General features: G+C 40.8%; 1 protein-coding gene across 2 annotated transcripts in view; it reads right to left on the minus strand.

The window, feature by feature from the left end:
- WDHD1 (WD repeat and HMG-box DNA binding protein 1) overlaps positions 1–20551 on the minus strand; it is a gene marked incomplete at both ends in the record, with an annotated part of 77023 nt that overhangs the window by 35430 nt on the left and 21042 nt on the right. For both annotated transcript variants that reach the window (XM_080706968.1, XM_080706967.1), the window contains 3 exons: positions 3253–3494; positions 8573–8757; positions 12617–12798. In XM_080706968.1, the coding sequence (XP_080563094.1) occupies positions 3253–3494; positions 8573–8757; positions 12617–12798 (609 nt within the window). The remainder of the gene's footprint in view (positions 1–3252; positions 3495–8572; positions 8758–12616; positions 12799–20551) is intronic.

Genomic DNA, 20551 nt, shown 5'->3' on the forward strand with positions numbered 1-20551 from the left:
AGTAGCTGAGGCTGGCTTCGAACCTGCGCGATCCTCCCGTCTCAGCCTCCCAAGCGAGGGGATTACAAGCGTGCGCCACCATGCCTGGCTTCCAGCCCTATTTTTTAGTCCTTTTATGTTTGAAACAGTCTCACTGAGTTGCGAAGGGCCTCACTAAGTAGTAGCTGAGGTTGTCCACGAACCGCGATCCTCCTGTCTCTGCCTCCTGAATGCTGGGATTACAAGTGTGCGCCACCATGCCCGGTGAATAAAGCAAAATTTAGGCTGAGATATGAATTGCAAGTGGGGGCCATCCATGCAAATTTTAGGGGAAGGAACACGGTGGTAGACACGTGAACAGGTACTGGTAAGATCCCCAGGCAGGAACAAACTCGGGTGTTCAAGGAACAAAAGGCAGCCAGTACAGTCAGAGCCATGTTAACGAGGAAAAAGGCGAGAAGAGTTGACGAGGTAAAGGAAGGTCAGATCATGCAGGCCAGTGATTACCACTATGATAAGAACTTTGACTGTTATTCTAGAAGTGATAGAAAGTCAGAAAGAGCTGAGCAGAAGAGGGAGATGATCTGCTTTATATTTGTATAAAACAACTCAGGCTGCTGTGTGGAAGAGACTGTAAAAGGCAAGAACTGCAGCTGAAAGACAAAATTTGAAGGCTATCCTGGGAGTCAAAGGTACGACATATGGCTTGGACTGGGGTGTTAGGGCAGGAAATAAAGAGAATGTGGAATGTATTACTCCATAGAACTGACAGGATGACATAATTTTACTGAAGGAATGGATACGGTGAGGAAGGTGAGGGAAAGAGATGAATCAAGAACATTCGGGTGTGGTGGCGCATGCTTGTAATCCTAGTACTTGGGAGGCTGAGAATGGAGGATCACAGGCCAGCCTTAGCAATTTGTGAGGTCCTCTAAAACTTAGTGAGACCCTGTTTCAAAATAAAAAAATAAAAAATAGGTCTAGAGGAGTAGCTCAGAGATAGAATGTCCCTGGGTTCCAACCCAGTAGCACAAAAACAAAACAAAAAAAACCTTTTAAGCTGGGTGCACTGGCACACACCTGTAATTTGGGAGGCTGAGATGAGGGTCACAGGTTTGAGGCCAGACTCAGCAACTTAGCAAGACCCTGTTTAAAAGAAAATATAAAATAAAAACTTGGGGATTTGAGAGCAGCCCCAGCAACTTAGTGAGGATTTGTTTCAAAATAAAAGAATAAAATAGGGCTAGGGGTATAGCTCAGAGGTAGAATGCCCCTGGGTTCAATCACAAGTACCACAAAAATAAAATATAAAACAGTGCTTGTGTATAGCTAAGAGGTAGTGCATCTCTGGGTTCAATCCCTAGAAAACACACACACACACAGCAATAAACCTTTTAGATCCATAGCTTTTGCAAATGTACTGGTTAGCAGTGGATAAAGGAACTACATTAATAAGCAAATTTAGAAGAAAAAAGAACCAAAGGCTTTATTATCACCATGTTAAGCCTGAAATGCCTATTTAAATTCTACATACAGAGCCGGGCGTGGTGGCGCACGCTTTTAATCCCCGCGCTTGGGAGGCGGAGACAGGAGGATTGCACAGGTTCAAAGCCAGCCGTGCTGGCCTAGAGACCCTGTTTTCCAAATATAAAAGTATAAAATAGGTCTGGGAGTGTAGCCCTAAGGTAGAAGGGTTTCCAGGAACCCCAGTACCACCAAAAAAAAAAAAAAAAAAAAAAAAAAAAAAAAAAAAATTCTACATACAGATGTTAAGTGAGAAAACAGATGTGTAAGTGTAAAGATACAACAATGTAACAATGTAACGTTGGTAGTATCAATTTAGAAACCATTTAAAGACTTTTTTTTTTTCTTTCAGAAGGGGGGGGTTGAACACAGGGGGATTCTACCTCTGAGGTACATCCCAGCCCTATTTTTTTTTTTAATTATTTATTTGAAACAAGATCTCACTAAGTTGCTGAAGCCCTCACTAAGTAGCTGAGGCCTGGCGGTAAACATGTGATCCTCTTGTCTCAGCCTCCTAAATACTGGGATCATAAATGTGTACCACCATGTTCATCTTAAGCTTTTTTTTTTTTTTTTTTTCGGTACTGGGGTTCCTGGAAGCCCTTCTACCTCCGGGCCACACTCCCAGAACTGTTTTATATTTTTTTATTTGGAAACAGGGTCTCTTAAGCCAGCGAGGCTGGCTCCGAACCAGCAAGATCCTCCTGTCTCCGCCTCCCAAGTGCAGGGATTACAAGCGTGTGCCACCACACTCGGCTTTAAGCTTATTATTATTATTATTTTATTTTATTTTTTTTGGTGGTACTGAGGGTGGAACCCAGAGGCTTTCTACCTCCGAGCTATACTCCCACACCCATTTATTTATATATATATATATATATATATATATATATATATTTTTTTTTTTTTTTTTTTTTTTTAAACAGGATCTCACTAAATTGCTGAGAGCCTCACTAAGTAGCTGAGGCTGGCTTCGAACCTGCGTGATCCTCCTGTCTCAGCCTCCCAAGCGCGGGGATTACAAGCATGTGCCATCATGCTCGGCTTAAGCTTATTTTTAAGGTATTTAAACTCTTAAAAATTCGTTGAAGCCAGGCATGATGGCACATGCTTATAATCACAGTACTCGGGAGATTGAGACAGAAGAATCAGAGGTTCAAAGCCAGCCTCAGCTACTTAGTGAGTCCCTCTGCAATTTAATAAGACCCTGTATCAAAATAAAATATTAAAAATAGGGCTAGGGGCATAGTTTGGAGGTAAAATGCCCCTGGGTAAATCCCCAGTACTGGGGGGGAAAAAAATCCACCTTTTTAAAAGTACCTACCAAAGATAATATTTAGCCATAAAAGTAATTAAGCAGATTTTACCTTAGAATTTTCCCTATAATGCTATATAAGTGTTCTACAATGGTCTCTCTCTCTCTCTCTCTTTTTTGTACTGGGGTTTGAACACAAGGGCATTTTACCTCTGACATACACCCCTTATTATTTTTTGTTTTGAAACAGGGTCTCCCTGGAATGCTGAGAGTCTTGTTAAATTGCTGAGGCTGGTCTCCAATCTGCAATCTTTTGGTCTCTGTCTCCCAAGTACTGGAATTATAGGCATGCACCCAGCTGAATGTTATTGAAATTCTCAACATTCAGTGACTACACTGCTACAAATGCTAAGTAAATGCAAAAGGAAGTATATCTGAGTACCTTCCATTTTAATCCAGGCCATGGTAACTTTTAAAGACTGGAAAACACCTACCTCTGTGATAAACAATGAAAAGCTGCTCTCCATGTCCTGCCATCGACACCACAGGCCCAGGAAGGCTGAACATTTCTTTCTGAATACCTCCAATAGTAAACAATCGAAGCAAGGAGGCACTCGTGGCGGCGGCAGCCCATCCCTGACCTAGACATATGGCTTCGATATCCTCGTTCTGAGGCATGTCCACCATCCACTCCTTGCTTGAATCCCAAGAACTAAAGTGCAGGCAGTGAAGTTTGCTAAAAATTAAAACAAGACAGAAACCTTATTTTGTATGTGATTTTTTACATATACAAGTAGTCATGATACCCAGTTTAAAACAAAAAATAAGACCGGTGTGGTGGCACACCACTTGGGAGACTGAGACAGAAGGATCCAAGTTGGCAGCCAGCCTCAGCTACTGTTTCAAAATAAAGAATAAAAAATCAGGCTGAGGTGTAGCTTGGAGGTAGAATACCCTAGGTTCAATCCCCAGGACCACACAAAATAAGTGTATTTTTTATTATATTTTACTAGTGTAAAAAATTAAAGTAATCCAGGAGTGGTGGCGCACTCTTGTAATCCCAGCATTCAGGAGGCTGAGACCGGAGGATCGCGGGTTCGCAGACAGCCTCAGCTACTTAGTGAGACCCTCTGCAACTTAGTAGGGCAGGGGTGTAGCTCAGAGACCAAATGCCCCTGGGTTCCATCCCCAAACCCACACACACAAAAAAAAAATTAAGAAAGTAAATATGAAATGGCCTGAAAATGAATGAACTACATATATACACATACACACACATAAAAATTATATATACATATAAAAAAAAATTTTTTTTTTTGGTTGGTACTAGGGATGGAACCCAGGGGCATTCTACCTCTGAGCTACATTCCATCCCTATTTTTTTTTTTTTTTTTTTGTGATACTGGAGGAGGAACCCAGGGGCTTTTCTACCTCTGAGCTATACTCCCAGACCTATTTTCTCTTTTGCAGGTCTGGGGATGGAACACAGCGGCATTCAACCTCCAAGCTACACCCCAGACCCTATTTTTTATTCTTTATTTTTATTTATTTATTTATTGTGTGGTACTGAGGGTGGAATCCAGGGGCTTTTCTACCTCCGGGCTATACTCCCAGTCCTATTTTATACTTTATTTGGAAACAGGGTCTCACTAAGTTGCTGAGAGCCTCACTAAGTAGCTGAGGCTGGCTTCAAACCTGTGCGATCCTCCTGTCTCAGCCTCCCAAGCACTGGGATTGCAAGTGTGCATCACCACGCCTGGCTTATTCTTTATTTTTTTGAAACAGGATCTAAGTTGCAGAGGGCTCCACTAAGTAGCTAAGGCTGTCCATGAACCATGATCCTCCGGTCTCAGCCTCTCAAATGCTGGGATTATAAGTATGCGCCACCACACCTGGCTCTCCCAGACCTATTTTATATTTTATTTGGAAACAGAGTCTCACTAAGTTGTTGAGAGCCTCACTAAGTAGCTGAGGCTGGCTTTGAACCTGTGCGATCCTCCTGTCTGGAATTACAAGTGTGCGCCACCATGCCCGGTTCTTATTATTTTGAAACAGGGTCTCACTGAGTTGCAAAGGGCCTTACTAAGTAGCTGAGGCTGTCCGCGAACTATGATCCTCCCGTCTCAGCATCCTAAATGCTGGGATTACAAGCATGTGCCACCATGCTCAGCTCTTAAAGTGAACTATACTTAAAACTATGAAGTCATGTTTTTGAAGAATATTCAAAGAAACAGAAAAATAATCTCAATATAAATATTAAACGAGAAAAGGCAGGGTCAAAATAGTAAAGTGTGATTCTATGTTTAGATGCAGAAAAACCACCACCTACATTAAAAAAAAAAAAGTTTACATGGAAGGCCGGGTGTGGTGGAACACACTTGTAATCCCAGATTCTGGAGGCTGAGACAGGATGATCACAGTTTGCTGACAGCCTCAGATACTTAGTGAGGTCCTCTGCAACTCACTGAGACCCTGTTTCAAAATAGAGAATAAAGAGCCGGGCATGGTGTACACTCCCAGACCTATTTTATTTTATTTTTTTTTATTTGGAAACAGGGTCTCGTAAGCCAGCAAGGCTGGCTTTGAACCTGCACGATCCTCCTGTCTCTGCCTCCCAAGCTCAGGGATTACGAGTGTGCGCCACCACGCCTGGCCCCTGAACAGTAATTTTAATACTCAATTTTAGAGTCAAAACCTAACATTATATAGGGTCACTGTGAAATAATATATCTAAGAAGACAAAAAGAAGGGAATCTAAAATCAAAATTGAACATGGAAATAAATTTTCTAATTCTGCAAGATATTCTGGGTTAGAGACACTGAGTAAACAGTGATTTTCTGTTTTGTTTACAGTACAATGTTTGTGACTTATTTTATGGTATTAGGGGTTTAACCCAGGGAGCTCTAGTATTAAGCTACATTCCCTGCACTTTTAGTTTTTATTTTGAGATTGGATCTCATTAAGCTGCTCAGGATGATCTTGAACTTGGGATCCTCTCCCTCAGCCTCCTCAGCCACTGGTATTACCAGTGTGCATTACTGAGCCTGGCTGCCCATGATTTTTTTTTTTTTGAGTGGGTCTGGGAATGGAACTCAGGGGCATTTGACCTCAGAGCTATACCCCTGCCCTACTTTATATTTTAATTTTGAAACAGGGTCTCACTAAGTTGCAGAGGGCCTCACTAAGTAGCTGGGGCTGTCTGTGAAACACGATCCTCCGGTCTCAGCCTCTCAAATGCTGGGATTACAAGCATGTGCCACTATGCCCTGCCCCATGATTTATTTTGAAAAATTGATTTAATTCAATAATGAATGACGTACTGGGTTGATTTTATGAAGTATAAATTAGAAAACCAATTAAAATATTAAAATGAGCCAGGCGTGGTGGCGCACACTTGTAATCCCAGAATTTGGGAGGCTGAGACCGGAGGATCACAGTTCAAGGACAGCCTCAGCTACTACTTAGTGAGGCCCTTTGCAACTCAGTGAGACCCTGTTTCAAAATAAAGAATAAAAAATAGGGCAGGGGGTATAGCTCGGAGGTCGAATGCCCCTGGGTTCCATCCCCAGACCTGCAAAAAAAAAAAAAAAAGAGTTAAAATGAAGCCGGGTATGGTGGCACACGCTTGTAATCCCAGCATTCTGGAGGCTGAAACACGAGGATCACGGTTCTTGACCAGCATCAGCTATTTAGTGAGGCCCTCTGCAACTCAGTATACCCTGTTTCAAAATTAAAAAAAAAAAAAAAAAAAAAAAAAAAATAGGGCTGGGGGTGTAACTTGAAGGGAGAATGCCCTGGGTTCCAACCCAATACTGAAAAGCAAAAAGTTAAAATGCTATAGTATGGCATTTCTCAGACTTTAATATGTTGTTAATAACCAAAGAATCTTGTCAAAATGCAGATGCTGTTCAAAAGGTCTAAGGTAGGATCTGAGATTCTGCATTTTCAGCAAGCTCCCAGGTAACCCACAACTTTAGTCTGTGGACCACACTTTGAATAGCAAAGAGTAATTATATCTCATCAAAAGGATTTTAATTTCAGCCAGGCATGGTGGCTCATGCCTATAATTCCAGTACTTGAGAGGCTGAAACAGGAGGACGCAGGTTCGAGCACCACCTTAGCAAGTAGTGAGACTGTCATCAACCCAATGAGACCCTATTTCCATATAAGAAATAAAATGGGTTGGGGGTGTACCTTGAAGGTAGAATGCCTCTGGGTTCAATCCCCAGTACCACAAACAAAAAAATAAAAATTAAAAATAAAAGATTTTAATTTCAAGCCACTGAGAAATGGTAAAATTCATCTATCAAATATATTAAGAAAAGAAATCAACAGGCATGTGGGGCAGGCCTGTAATCCCAGTACTTAGGAGGCTGAAACAGTAAGATCCTAGTTGTAAGACTAACCTCAGCATCTAAGAAAGACCTTATTTCAAAATATAAAGAAGTAAAGCCAGGCGTGGGGCACATGCTTGTAATCCCAGCATTTGGGAGGCTGAGACCGGAGGATCGCGGTTTGCGGACAGCCTCAGCTACTTAGTGAGGCCCTCTGCAACTCAGTGAGACCCGGTTTCAAAATAAAGAATAGAAAATAGGACAGGGGGTGTAGCCCAGAGGTTGAATGCCACTGGGTTCCGCAAAAAAAAAAAAAAAAAGAAATACAGGTATAGCTCGGAGGTAGAATGCCCCGGGTTCAGTCCCCAGTATCAAGAGGGGAAAAAAGTAATAACAAACAGTGTTACAGCTGGGCGTGGTGGCACACGCTTGTAATCCCCGCGCTTGGAAGGTGGAACAGGAGGATCGCGCAGGTTCGAAGCCAGCCGTGCTGGCTTAAGAGACCCTGTTTCCAAATAAAAAATATTGGTCTGGGAGTGTAGCCCGGAGGTAGAAGGGCTTCCAAGAACCCCAGTACCACCAAAACAAAAAACAAACAAAACAACAACAACAAAAACAGTGTTACAAATATTCTCATCTTCTTGGGTTACAAATTATTTCATATCATTTTTTTTTTTTTTTTTTTTTTTTGGTGGTGCTGGGGTAGAACCCAGAGGCTTTCTATCTCCAGGCTATACTCTCAGACCCATTTTTATATTTTATTTGGAAACAGGGTCTCACTAAGTTGCTGAGAGCCTCACTAAGTAGCTGAGGCTGGCTTCGAACCTGCACGATCCTCCTGTCTCAGCCTCCCAAGCCTGGGGATTATAAGCGTGCGCCACCACACCCGGCTATTTCATGTCATTTTGATATATAGTTAAGAGAACAAAATGAGAGGATATTACAGCAAAAACAGACAAATGTTCTGAGGTATTATGCATGAGTTAATGCTTGCCCCAAATAATTTTATTTGCAATTTCATGTTATGAAAATATATTTTTAATACATGCTACACCCCCAGTCCCCCCCTTTTTTTGAGACAGGGTCTCACTAAATTGCAGAGAGCCTAAGTAGCTGAGGCTGGCTGCAAACCCTGATCATTCTGTCTCAGCCTCCTAATTACTGGGATTACAAGTGTGTACCACCACACCCAGCTACTTTTAATACTTTTTATTTCAGTACTAGGGATTGAACCCAGAGGTATCTACCTCCAAGCTATACTTAGTCTCACTAAGTTGCACAGGACCTCACTAAGTAGCTGAGGCTGGCTAAAAACCTGAGATCCTCCCGTCTCAGCCTCCCATGTACTGAGATTACAAACCTACGTCACCACACCCGGCTTGAAAGATATAATTTTGTTTTAACTTTTTATCTTTAATTTCAACAACTGTATCTGGCAGTTCAATAATGACAAATTCTTCCTAGTAATCTTGAATTTACCTGGCTAGTTCATCAGTACTTTCACATGCCAACAGAATAGCTTCATGGGAAAGATCTGCTACCGTATAATTCAAAGTGTTTGATAAATGTGTTGCATGGTGAATGGAGGTATCATGGAACTCCACATCTATGGCATTGTCTTGCTCATCATTATAGCAGCGAATAATTCCAATAGAGTTCCACACCTATAAATATGTAAGATTAAAAACAATCAGTAGGCTATAGTAGTACAAATTAATAATATTATAATTCAATATTCATCAAGGTTTAAATTATGAGAGCTACTATATCTCATCTAACTCAATTTAGTGTGTACCACCACGTGTGGATATTTTTAATACTTTTTATTTCAATACTAGGGATTGAACCCAGGGGCATCTACCTCCTAGCTATACATGGCAGAAGAAATATCTTTTTTTTTTTTTTTTTTTGGTGGTACTTGGATAAATGGAACCCAGGGGCATTCTACCTCTGAACTACATCCCGAGCCCTATTATTTTGTTTGTTGTGTGTGTGTGTATGTATTTTTTTTTTTTTTTGGTACTAGGGGTGGAGCCCAGGGGCTTTCTACCTCCGGGCTACACTCCCAGACCTATTTTATATTTTATTTGCAAACAGGGTCTCACTAAGTAGCTGAGGCTGACTTCGAACCTGCGCAATCCCCGTCTCAGCCTCCCAAGCACAGGGATTGCAAACGTGTGCCACCACACCCGGCTCATTTAGTTTATATTTTGAAACAGGGTCTTACTGAGTTGCAAAGGGCCTCACTAAATACCTGAGGCTGGCTGCAAACCACGATTCTCCTGTCTCAGATTCCCAAATGCTGGGATTACAAGCGTGCACCCAGCTCAGAAGAAATATCAGAGCTGTAATTACTAATCATTTTTCTTCATAACAAGGTACATATACTTATTTATTAGCAAATGAAGTATTTAATATTTAAAAATAAATTACATGACTCATTTAAATTTCTCATATGAAATATGTGGAAATTTTAGTTTACTTATGATATGGATACAAATGCTAGTAGGTTTTTCGCTGTTTCAACTAACAGGTTTATATATATAAAAAATTTGGCAACACAAATTGATACCACTTGAAAAATTTATCTTCAACTGATGTACACTACAGGCCCTAATGTTTCTAATAAACCAGTGTTAACATTTATAATTATATTTAAGATTACTATAATAAAATATTCTCATTAATAAAAAAACTAAGATATATTACATGATATTTATTTATTTATTTATTTATTTATTTATTTGTTTATTTTTGCATTACTGGGGATGGAACCCAGGGGCATTTTAACTCTGAGATACACCCCTAGCCCTATTTTTTAGTTTTTTGTTTTGTTTGTTTTTTTGAAACAGGGTCTCACTGAATTGTGAAGGCCATCACTAAGTAACTGAGGCTGTCAGTGAACTGCAATCCTCGGGTCTCAGCCTTCCCAATGCTGGGATTACAAGCGTGCGTCATCAACTCTGATGATTATTGATGGCAACAGTTTTATTAGTATTAAAAACCACTTTTAGTATTTACATAAAAATTTATGCCAGGGCTGTCTGTCTTTCTGTACAGGGGATTGAACCCAGGGGCATGCTACTACCAAGCTAGCTATAGCTATATTCCCAATGCTTGTTAAAATTTTTTATCTTTTTTTTTTTTTTTTGTGGGTCTAGAACTCAGGGGGAGCATTTGACCTCCAAGCTATATCCCCTCCCCTATTTGATTATTCTTTATTTTGAAACAAGGTCTCCCTAAGTTGCGGAGGGCCTCACTAAGTAACTGAGGCTGTCCGAGAACTGCGATCCTCAGGTCTCAGCCTACCAAATGACGGGGTTACAAGCGTGCACCACCACACCCGGCAAAATTTTTTATCTTGAAACCAGGTCTTGATAAATTGCTGAGTTCATGCTAGAACCTCAATCCTCCTATCTCAGCCTACCAGGTACTGGGATTACAGGTGTGTGCCACCACCTCCAGCAGATATGTATCTTTCAAAGAAGACAATAGGCAAAATCCTCAGATTTGTAACAAATAAGACAGGTGTAGTGACACACACCCATAATCCCAGTATTTGGGAGGCTGAGACAGGAAGACTGCATGTTTGAGGACAGCCTTAGTAATTTAGTAACCTTGTTTCAGAGTAAAAAATAAAATAGAAGCCAGATGTAGGCTTGTAATCCCAGCATTGGGAGGCTAAGACAGGAGGATCACAGTTAGCAGACAAACTAAGCTACTAAGTGAGCCCCCCCCCCTTTTTTTCTTTTGGTGGTAATGGGGATGGAACCCTTCTACCTCCAAGCTACACTCCCAGACCTATTTTTATATTTTTTATTTGGAAACAAGGTCTCTTAAGCCAACAAGGCTGGCTTCGAAACTGAGCGATCCTCCTGTCTCCTTCTCCCAAGCGCAGGGATTACAAGCATGTGCCCCCATGCCCGGCCAGTGAGGCCCTTTTTAACTCAGTGAGACCCTGTTCAAAATAAAGAATAAAAAATAGGGGCCGGAGCCGGGCGTGGTGGTGCACGCTTGTAATCCCCACGCTTGAGAGGCAGAGACAGGAGGATTGCACAGGTTCGAAGCCAGCCTTGCTGGCTTAAGAGACCCTGTTTCCAAATAAAAATATAAAAATAGGTTCAGGAGTGTAGCCCAGAGGTAGAAGGGTTTACAGCAACCCCAGTACCACCAAGAAAAAAATAAATAATAATAGGGGCCAGCCGTGGTGGCACACGCTTGTAATCCCATCATTTGGGAGGCTGAGACCGGAGGATGACGGTTCACGGACAGCCTCAGCTACATAGTGAGGCCCCTTGCAACTCAGTGAGACCCGGTTTCAAAATAAATAAATAAATAAATAAATAAATAAATAAATAAATAAATAAATAAATAATAGGGGTGGGTGTAGCTCGGAGGTCGAATGCCCCTGGGTTCCATCCCAGTACCGCAAAAATAAATAAATAAATAAATAAATAAATAAATAAATAATAGGGATGGGTGTAGCTCGGAGGTCAAATGCCCCTGGGTTCCATCCCAGTACCGCAAGAATAAATAAATAAATAAATAATAAAAAGTAGGCCTGGGAGTGTAACTCAGAGGTAGAATGCCCCTGGGTTCCATCTTCTCAGAAGTAGAAGCCTCTGGGTTCAACCTCTAGTACCAAAATATATCATGCCTACTGTGCCAGACTTTGTTCCAAATGCTAAAATATTAGTTAAAAACAAACCTAGTAGCTGGGCGTGGTGGTGCATACTTGTAATTCCAGCATTTGGGAGGCAAGACAGAAGGATTATAGTTAGCGGACAGCCTCAGCTAAAATTTAGTGAGCCCCTTTGCAACTCAGTGAGACCCTGTTTCAAAATAAAGAATAAAAAATAGGGCTAGGGGTGTAGCTTGGAGGTAGAATGCCCCTGGGTTCCATCCCAGTACCACAAAACAAACAAACAAACAAACAAAAAACCAGAAAAACAAACAAAAAACAAAGCCAGAGCTGGGGCTTCAGGTCTATGGAGAGCAGTTAACCAGCATATGCAAGGCTTTCTCCCACAGCCTGATCCCCAGAATCACACACACAAAACCTTAAATCAATAAAAACTCTAATGTTATGGAGTTTACATTACATTCTAGTGGGGTACAATAAGGAAAAAGGGAAGATCTTCCCACAGTATTTATTACTTTCTGATATACTAGGAATTGCTGTCTAAAAAAATTATCTAATATTTTGGGATCAGAATAATCTACATAAAAAACAAATATATGAAAAAAAGGTTTAGATGTTCATTAGGTACTGCAAGACATACTATCATTTTTAGGTTCACTATATTTCTGCAAAACAGAATTTTAACACAATTCTGAATAATGTTGAAAGAAAAAACTGTGTTAACCATAAATAAATCAACCACAAATTATAATCAACCAAAGTGTTCTAGCTCAATTAAATCAATGTCAAAAAAATGCTTTTACCTAACAAAATAAATTACAGCAAAAAAAAAAAAATGCTGAAATCTATTTATTTAAGATAAATGCAGAGCTGAGGCTTACCATGAATCTGTGAGTGAGATGTAAGGGTGTAGAACCTGACTGGAATGGCTTCTGCCGTGGTGTTGGTGTGGGCCCATCAAAAAATGGTCTTTGAGATGTTCCAAGTGGTAGATTGTGAATACTGCCTGCCCGATCCTCCTCTTCCTCCTCCTCTTTGAGACCAGTTTTTAGCATGGTAACATCTGCAGTACAAAGGATTATAAGAGAACCATAAGTATCAATAACTTGGGAAAAGAAAACCATTATGGAATCTAATAACCTTTCCATTTTCATTTGTACCTAATAATACTGACATATTTGCTTCTTTTACTGTTACAGAAATGAAGTAATGTTGAAAAAGCCCAGTGAGCCGGGCGTGGTGGCGCACGCTTGTAATCCCAGTACTTGGGAGGCTGAGACAGGAGGATCGCACTGGTTCGAAGCCAGCCTCAGCTACTTAGTGAGGCTCTCAGCAACTTAGTAAGACCCTGTTTCCAAATAAAATATAAAATAGGTCTGGGAGTATAGGCCAGAGATGGGAAGACTCTAGGTTCCACCCCAGTACCAAAAAAAAAAAAGGAAAAAGCCCCAGTGGCCCCAGTGGTTAAAACTGCTGGTGCCTTAATGTGAATTAAGAAAGTGATATGATATTAGTAATGACTGAATTTTTAATTGTTATACACAGTAAAAATAATAATTTTCGCCAGGCAAGGTGGTGCATCCTTGTAATCCTAGTACTTGGGAGATAAAAACAGGAGGAACACAGGTTCACAGCCAGCTTCAGGGAGTGAGACCTTATTTCAAAATAAAAGAATAAGACTTCCGGGAAGATGGCGACCGAGAAAAGCGGGGCTTAAGAGTCCCGCTAACAACCAATCTCCATTACCACAAAAAGAGCGCCTTTCATAGCCAGAAAACACCATCACCAGAAAAACAAAAAAAAAAAACCACCAGGCTCCAGAGAGAAAGCGGACTGAGAACAGAGCTCAGGGCCACAGAGGAGACACACGAGCCCGAGGACGCGGCGGCAGCGGCGAACTCAACAGACGGCTACAGCAAGCCAGGTGAGCCGCTGCGGAACAGCCAGGCGGGATCTTTCGGCGCAGACAGCATTTAAAGCTCCCAGTGGCTGAGCTCAGCACACGCTGCAGGGATTCAGAGTGGAAATCAAAACCAGAGAAGAAAAAATACGCCAGCCTCATGGCCGAGGGCGTGGCAGAGGCGCCATATTGCCACCGGCGGCGGCAGCAGCAGTGAATTCACCGAGTCCAGTACAGCTACATCTGCGTACTCAAGAACAGTGAGTCAAATTGCGGGCCACAGAGGAGAAATCGCAGTATTGGGCCTCCTGGGACTTGACCCAGTGAGGGAGTGGTGGTGGCAGAGATATCACACCATAGGAGAACGTGCAACCTGGCACCCCCCATAGTTTAAAGCAGCCTCTATCGACTCCCTGGGTCGGAGACTCTGTGATACAACCCAGTAAAGGAGTAGTGGGGTCTGAGATAATACAGACTCGAGATCCAGAGCACCTTAAGTGAAGCCATAGTGACCCAAGGGAAGAACCCAGAGAAGGCACAAACCTCCGAAATCATGGGAAAGAGGAATAACACTGGAGTAATGAATGTGCACAACCCCACAACATCAGAACCTGATAAAACAGAAAATCAGAGATTTCTAGAAGATCAAATCAGGAAAATAACTGCAGAAATAATAGAGGTGCTTCGAAAAGAACTCAGAGAGAGCCAAAAAGAGATAAAGGATGCAATTAATGAAGTAAAGGCCTCAATTCAAAGCACAAACAACCGATTAGACCACATGGAGAACAGAATCTCGCTCTTAGAAGATGAGCAATCCAAAAATGAATGCATAGTTTCTAATCTAGAAAAAAATATCCAACAGCAGGAATCTGACATTGAAGAAATATGGGCCCATCTTAAGAGAGCTAACCTAAGAATAATTGGAATAGAGGAGGGAAAAGAAAGTGATACCAAAGGGATCAACAATCTCTTCAAGGAAGTAATAGCAGAAAATTTTCCAAATATAGAGCAAGAGGTTGATACACAGATCCAGGAAACTTATAGAACTCCCTTTAGACAGGATCCGAGAAGAGGATCCCCACGCCATATAATTGTCAAAATGACCAATGTGGAAGCCAAGCAGAGAATCTTAAAGGCAACAAAAACAAAGGGCCAAGTGACATTCAGAGGCAAACCAATTAGAATCACTCCAGACTTCCCAAACCAAGTCATGAGAGCCAGAAGGGCTTGGAGTAACATATTCCAAACTCTGAAAGAAAACAACTTCCAGCCAAAAATTTCCTATCCAGCAAAACTTTCTATCAAATTAGAAGGAGAAATAAGAAGCTTCCATGACAAACAGAAACTGAAGGAATTTATGTCTTCAAAACCAGCGCTAGAGAAAATACTCAAAGAGATTAACTACAAAGAAGAAATAGGTAACACTCACCAGAACCAGAGAAACAAGAGTTTCCATCCAACAGACAACTAAGATTGGTTATCTGTGGAGATTCATTATTTATGTTAGTCTTTTACCTATCTCTAAGTTGTATTGTTTGCCTTTATTGTTGTTAATTTTTAGGATTTCTAGTTGGAATATTAATATACCTTCAGATATAGCATTTGGAAATATTTTATCCAATTCTATTAGTAACTTTTAACTCTGTTTACATTGTCTTTGGATATACAATATTTTCTTTTATTTTTTAGGGAGTTTGTATATTCTTCTGTTGCCTGTGCCATTGAAATCATATCCAAGAAATCACTGCCAATTTCAATGTTGTGAGGTTTTATGACCCAGATTTTCTCCTAAAAGTTTATAGTCTTAAGATTTATATTTAGGTCTTTTATCTATTTTGAGTTAATACTTGTATATGGGATTAGGTAAAGGTCCAATTTTATTCTTTTCCATGTAATTATTATTTTTCAACAATATTTAGTAAAAAGATTATTATTTCCACCACCAAATGTTCGTGGAAACCTTGTCAAAAATAACTTGACAATATAGGGAAGAATTTAGCTCTAGGCTTGTATTTAACTCCAATGGTCTATATATCTGCCTTTAGAACAGTACTACAATGTTTCAATTATTGTAGCTTTATATGGTTTGAAATCAGAAAATATATATCTGCTAGCTTTGTTCTTTTTCAAGATCGTTTTGGGTATCTAGAATTCATATTCCATATTAGGATAGATTTTTTTCTGAAAAATAAATATATAAATATATGATAGTTTCACCTAAAAAAACAGAAAAAAATATGCTCTAGTAAGAAAGAAAGCAAAAAGAAATATTGAAATGCTATCTTTAAATCATCAAACACTTGGTATCAGACAAATGAAACTGTTATGTGAGATTATCATTTTTAATTTTGGATAAATTGCTATAATACTAGATGTCAACCACTAAGCCAAGCATGGGAAGGAGGGATGGGGAGAGAATGGGGTGGGGATCGGGTGGGGGCTGACTGGGCGATGTGTGCATGTATGTCTACAAAAGTTTGTATCCCACTATGATGTATGAATACAGTGCACCAATAAAATAAAATTAAAAAAAAAAAAAAACAAAATAAAAGAATAAAATAGGGCTGGGGGGGCCGGGTATGGTGGTAGATAATTTTAATTCCAGCATTTGGGAGGCTGAGACAGGAGGATCCAGGTTCATGGCTAGCTTCAGATACTTAGTGAGGATCTCTGCGACTCTTGAGAGCCACTGTTTCAAAAATAAATAAAAAATTGGGCTGGGGGTGTAGACTGGAGATAGAATGCCCCTGGGTTCAATCCCTAGAACCACAAACAAACAAACAAAAAACCAGAAAGGGCTGGGGATGCAGCCTGAAGGTAGAATGCATCTGGGTTCCATCTCCAGTACTACAAAAAAATTAACTTTAGCCAGGTGTGGTGGCGCACGCCTGTAATCCCCATGTACTGGTATTGGGAAGAGGGTTTAAAATGTATTAATGTGTCAGTACTGGGAAAGATTCCCAATTTTAAAATATATCTTCTTTACTAAGAAAGCCAGGGTTAGCTAACATGTCCTTGCATTCCTAAGAACAATTTTACACATTTTGGGGGATAAGACGAAAGGTAAAAGCCTGTCTGGAGACAGAGATGCCTCCCCCTCAGGCCATAAATCTGGGCCTGTGTTTGGAGACAGAGATGCCTCCCCCTTTAGGCCATAAATTTGGCTGGAGAGATAACAGAAGCAGAGCACGGGTTGGAGATAAGGGGTAACATGATCTCCAAAAATCAGAGGGACCTGCTGGACTTAGACAGGATAAAAACTCAGTAAACTGGAGTTCTCTGGCATTTTCATTTGAATTGCCCCCCTGTTCCCCTCTGCGGCACAGGGCTGTAACTATCTCTATATTTCTATCTTTTTAATAAACTTTTATATCTTCAGCAGCTGTCCAAGCGATGAATACTTATTCTTAGCTTAGTTAGCACAAGAATCCACGGTTTTTCTGTTTGTCTGTGTGGTGGTGGTGGTGGGGATTACTTCTCCACACACACACACCACACACATTTCTCCCCGCAACCTTTCTCACAACACCCACACTTGGGAGGCTGAGACAGGAGGATGGCACAGGTTCGAAGCCAGCCTCAGCTACTTAGGGAGGCTCTCAGCAACTTAGTGAGACCCTGTTTCTAAATAAAGTATAAAATAGGTCTGGGAGGATAGCCTGAAGGTAGAAAAGCCCCTAGGTTCTACCCCCCAGTACCACTTAAAAAAAAAAAAAAGTATTTATCCCTTGTGTAAAGTTTTTGTTGTTTGTTCTGGGAATTGAACCCAGGAAACTTCTACCTCTGAGTTATGCACAGAGCCCTATTCCATTTTTCACTTTGAAACAGGGTCTCACTAAAATACTCATGCTGGCCTTAAACCTGTAGTAATCCTTAGTCTCCCAAGAGTACAATTGTACCTGTGGGATGACACACCCAACTTGCATGAAATTTTTTTTGGTGGTACTGGGGATGGAACCCAGGGGTCTTCTACCTCTGGGCTACACTCCCAGAACTATTTCACATTTTATTTGAAAAGAGGGTCTCACTAAGTTGCTGAGAGCCTCACTAAGCAGCTGAGGCTGGCTTCAAACGAGCACGATACTCCTATCTCAGCCTCCCAAGCACTGGGATTACAAGTGTGCACCAGCACACCTGGCTACTGAATTTTTTTTTTTTAAACAAAAGTTCAAAGAGAATGGACAGATGTTTTTTCTAATATGTCCAAACTGGGGAGTATTAGGAATACCAGAGGGACTCCAGATAATGGAGGGGAAACCTCAGCAAGCTAGATTGGAAGGGTAGAAGAGGAAGGTTGAGGATGATCAATGAAGGAGCTACATTCGAATATGTGTAAAAGTATGAATGTAGCATGCTTAACCTGGACACTCATTGTGGGAGGGGGGAAAGGGCAGTGAGGGGAAGAAAGGGCACCAAGCATAGTCTGAATGTACGCCATTTTTAATATGATCCACATAAAAAAAATTTTTTTAAAGTTCATGTGAAAAAAAGGTTAGAGTACATAAAGTACGATGGTTATCTTTTTGGGGTAATAGAAAGTGCTAGGAATTTAACCCAGAGGCATTCTACCTCCAGGCTATATCCCCAGATTGTTTTTTAGTTTTTATTTTGAAACAAGGTCCTGATAAATTGCCGAGGCTGGCTTTAAACCTGCAATCTTCCTGCCTCGTCCTCTCTAATACTGGAACTACAGGTATGCACCACCATACCCAACTGACTGTTGTCTTAATAAAAGTACTTGCCAATTGTTTTGCGTTGTAAGCTAAACTATTTTTTTTACCAAATGGCAGCTAACATATGGTTATGCAGACTTTGGCCATGTGCAAAACAGTTGCTTGGAAAGAAATGTGAGCTGTCATTTAAGAAAAAAATCCACAAGATAATGCCACTGACAAAAATTCAGCTCTCAAGCAAAAATTAGAATATTGGAAAACTTGTATGTGCTACAAAAGCTTGACAACTTTCTAATGTTTGTTCATTTTTTTATTTTTTGCAGGTTTGGGGATAGAATCCAGGGGTATTTAACCTCCAAGCTACACCCCCTGTCCTATTTTTTATTCTTTATTTTGAAACAGGGTCTAAGTTGCAGAGGGCCTCACTAAGTAGCTGAGGCTGTCCACAAACTGCAATCCTCTGGTCTCAGTCTCCCGAATGCTGGGATTACAAGCGTGCGCCACCATGCCCGGTTCAACTTTCTAATATTTAAAATCTTCTCTTTTTTTTATGTGTGCATTACTGGGGTTGGAACCCAGGGGCTTTCTACCTCCATCCTATATTCCCAGACCTATTTTATTTGTAAACAGGGTCTCACTAAGTTGCTGAGAGCCTCACTCAGTAGCTGAGGTTGGCTTCGAATCTGTGCGATACTCCTGTCTCAGCCTCTCAAGCACGGAGATTACAAGTGTGTGCCACCACACCTGGCTAAAATCTTCTCTTTTTTTGTGGTGTTGAAGATTCAACCCAGGAGCATTCTACTTCTGAGGTACACCCCCAGCTCCAGTTTTCATTCTTTATTTTGAAAAAGGGTCTCACTAAGTTACGGGCCTAAGTAGCTGAAGCTAGCCATGAACCTGTAATCTTCCTGTCTCATCCTCCCAAGTACTGTGATTACAAGCATGTGCCAACATCCCCGGCTATAAACGCTATTTTTTTTTTTTTCCTGTACTAGGGATGGAACCCAAGGGCATTCTACCTCTGAGCTATACCCCTGCCCTATTTTTTGTTCTTTATATTTATTTATTTATTTATTTTTGGTGGTACTGGGGTTCCTAAAAGCCTTTCTACCTCCGGGCTACACTCTCAGACACCTATTTTTTATATTTTTATTTGGAAACAGGGTCTTGTAAGCCAGGGAGGCTGGCTTCGAACCTGCGCGATCCTCCTGTCTCCACCTCCCAAGTGCGGGAATTACAAGCGTGCGCCACCACGCCCGGCTTTTATTCTTTATTTTTGAAACAGGGTCTCACTGAGTTGCAAAGAGCCTCACTAAGTAGCTGAGGCTGTCCACGAACCACAATCCTCCTCTTTCAGTCTCCCAAGTGCTGGGATTATAAGTGCGCACCACCATGCCTGGCTAGAATAGAATAAATGTTATTTTTAAATGATTAATATTTTCGAAGCCAGCCTCAGCTACTGAGTGAGGCTCTCAGCAACTTAGTGAGACTCTGTTTCCAAATAAAAAATAGAAAATAAGTCTGGGAGTATAGCCTAGAGGTAGAAAGCCTCTGGGTTCCACCCCCAGTACCACCAAAAAAAAAAAAAAAAAAAAATGGAGCCAGGTATGTGCCCCACTCCCACATTTACTAAATTTTACAGTCTTTTTCTCATACTCTGTTCAAAATCTTATTTGATTACATTTTGCAATTATAACACATCTCAATTTGAACTACCACCTTTTATGTGGTCAATAGCCACATAGCAATTGTCTATCATATGGGATAGAATAAGTCTATAGAACCTAAAGTGACAACCTCTTACTCCTTATATTAGTAATTTGTGTCTTCTCGCTCCCTCTCTCTCTCCTTTTTTTTTTTTTTTTTTTTTTAGGAACTGAGCATCATCTAACTCCAAACTAACCCCCCCCAGCCCTAGTTTTTATTCTTTTATTTTGAAACAGGGTCTCACTAAGTTGCAGTGGGTCTTACTAAGTAGCTGAGGCTGGCTACAAACCTGCAGTCCTCCTGTCTTTGGCTCCCAAGTACTGGGATTACAAACATGCACCACCACACTTGACCTAGTCTCTTTCTTGATTAGATTTATCAACTTTATTGATCTTTTCAGGTAAGATTGGGCAGGTTTCGAATAATATGGCTGTAGATTTTATTGATCTTTTCAAAGAACTAGCTTTTGGTTTATGATTTTCTCTGAGTATTTTTGTTCATTCCATTGAATCCTGCCCTTTATTACTTCCTCTTTG

The sequence above is a fragment of the Muscardinus avellanarius genome, assembly GCF_963383645.1.
Source record: "Muscardinus avellanarius genome assembly, chromosome: 12".
Classification (NCBI taxonomy): domain Eukaryota; kingdom Metazoa; phylum Chordata; class Mammalia; order Rodentia; family Gliridae; genus Muscardinus; species Muscardinus avellanarius.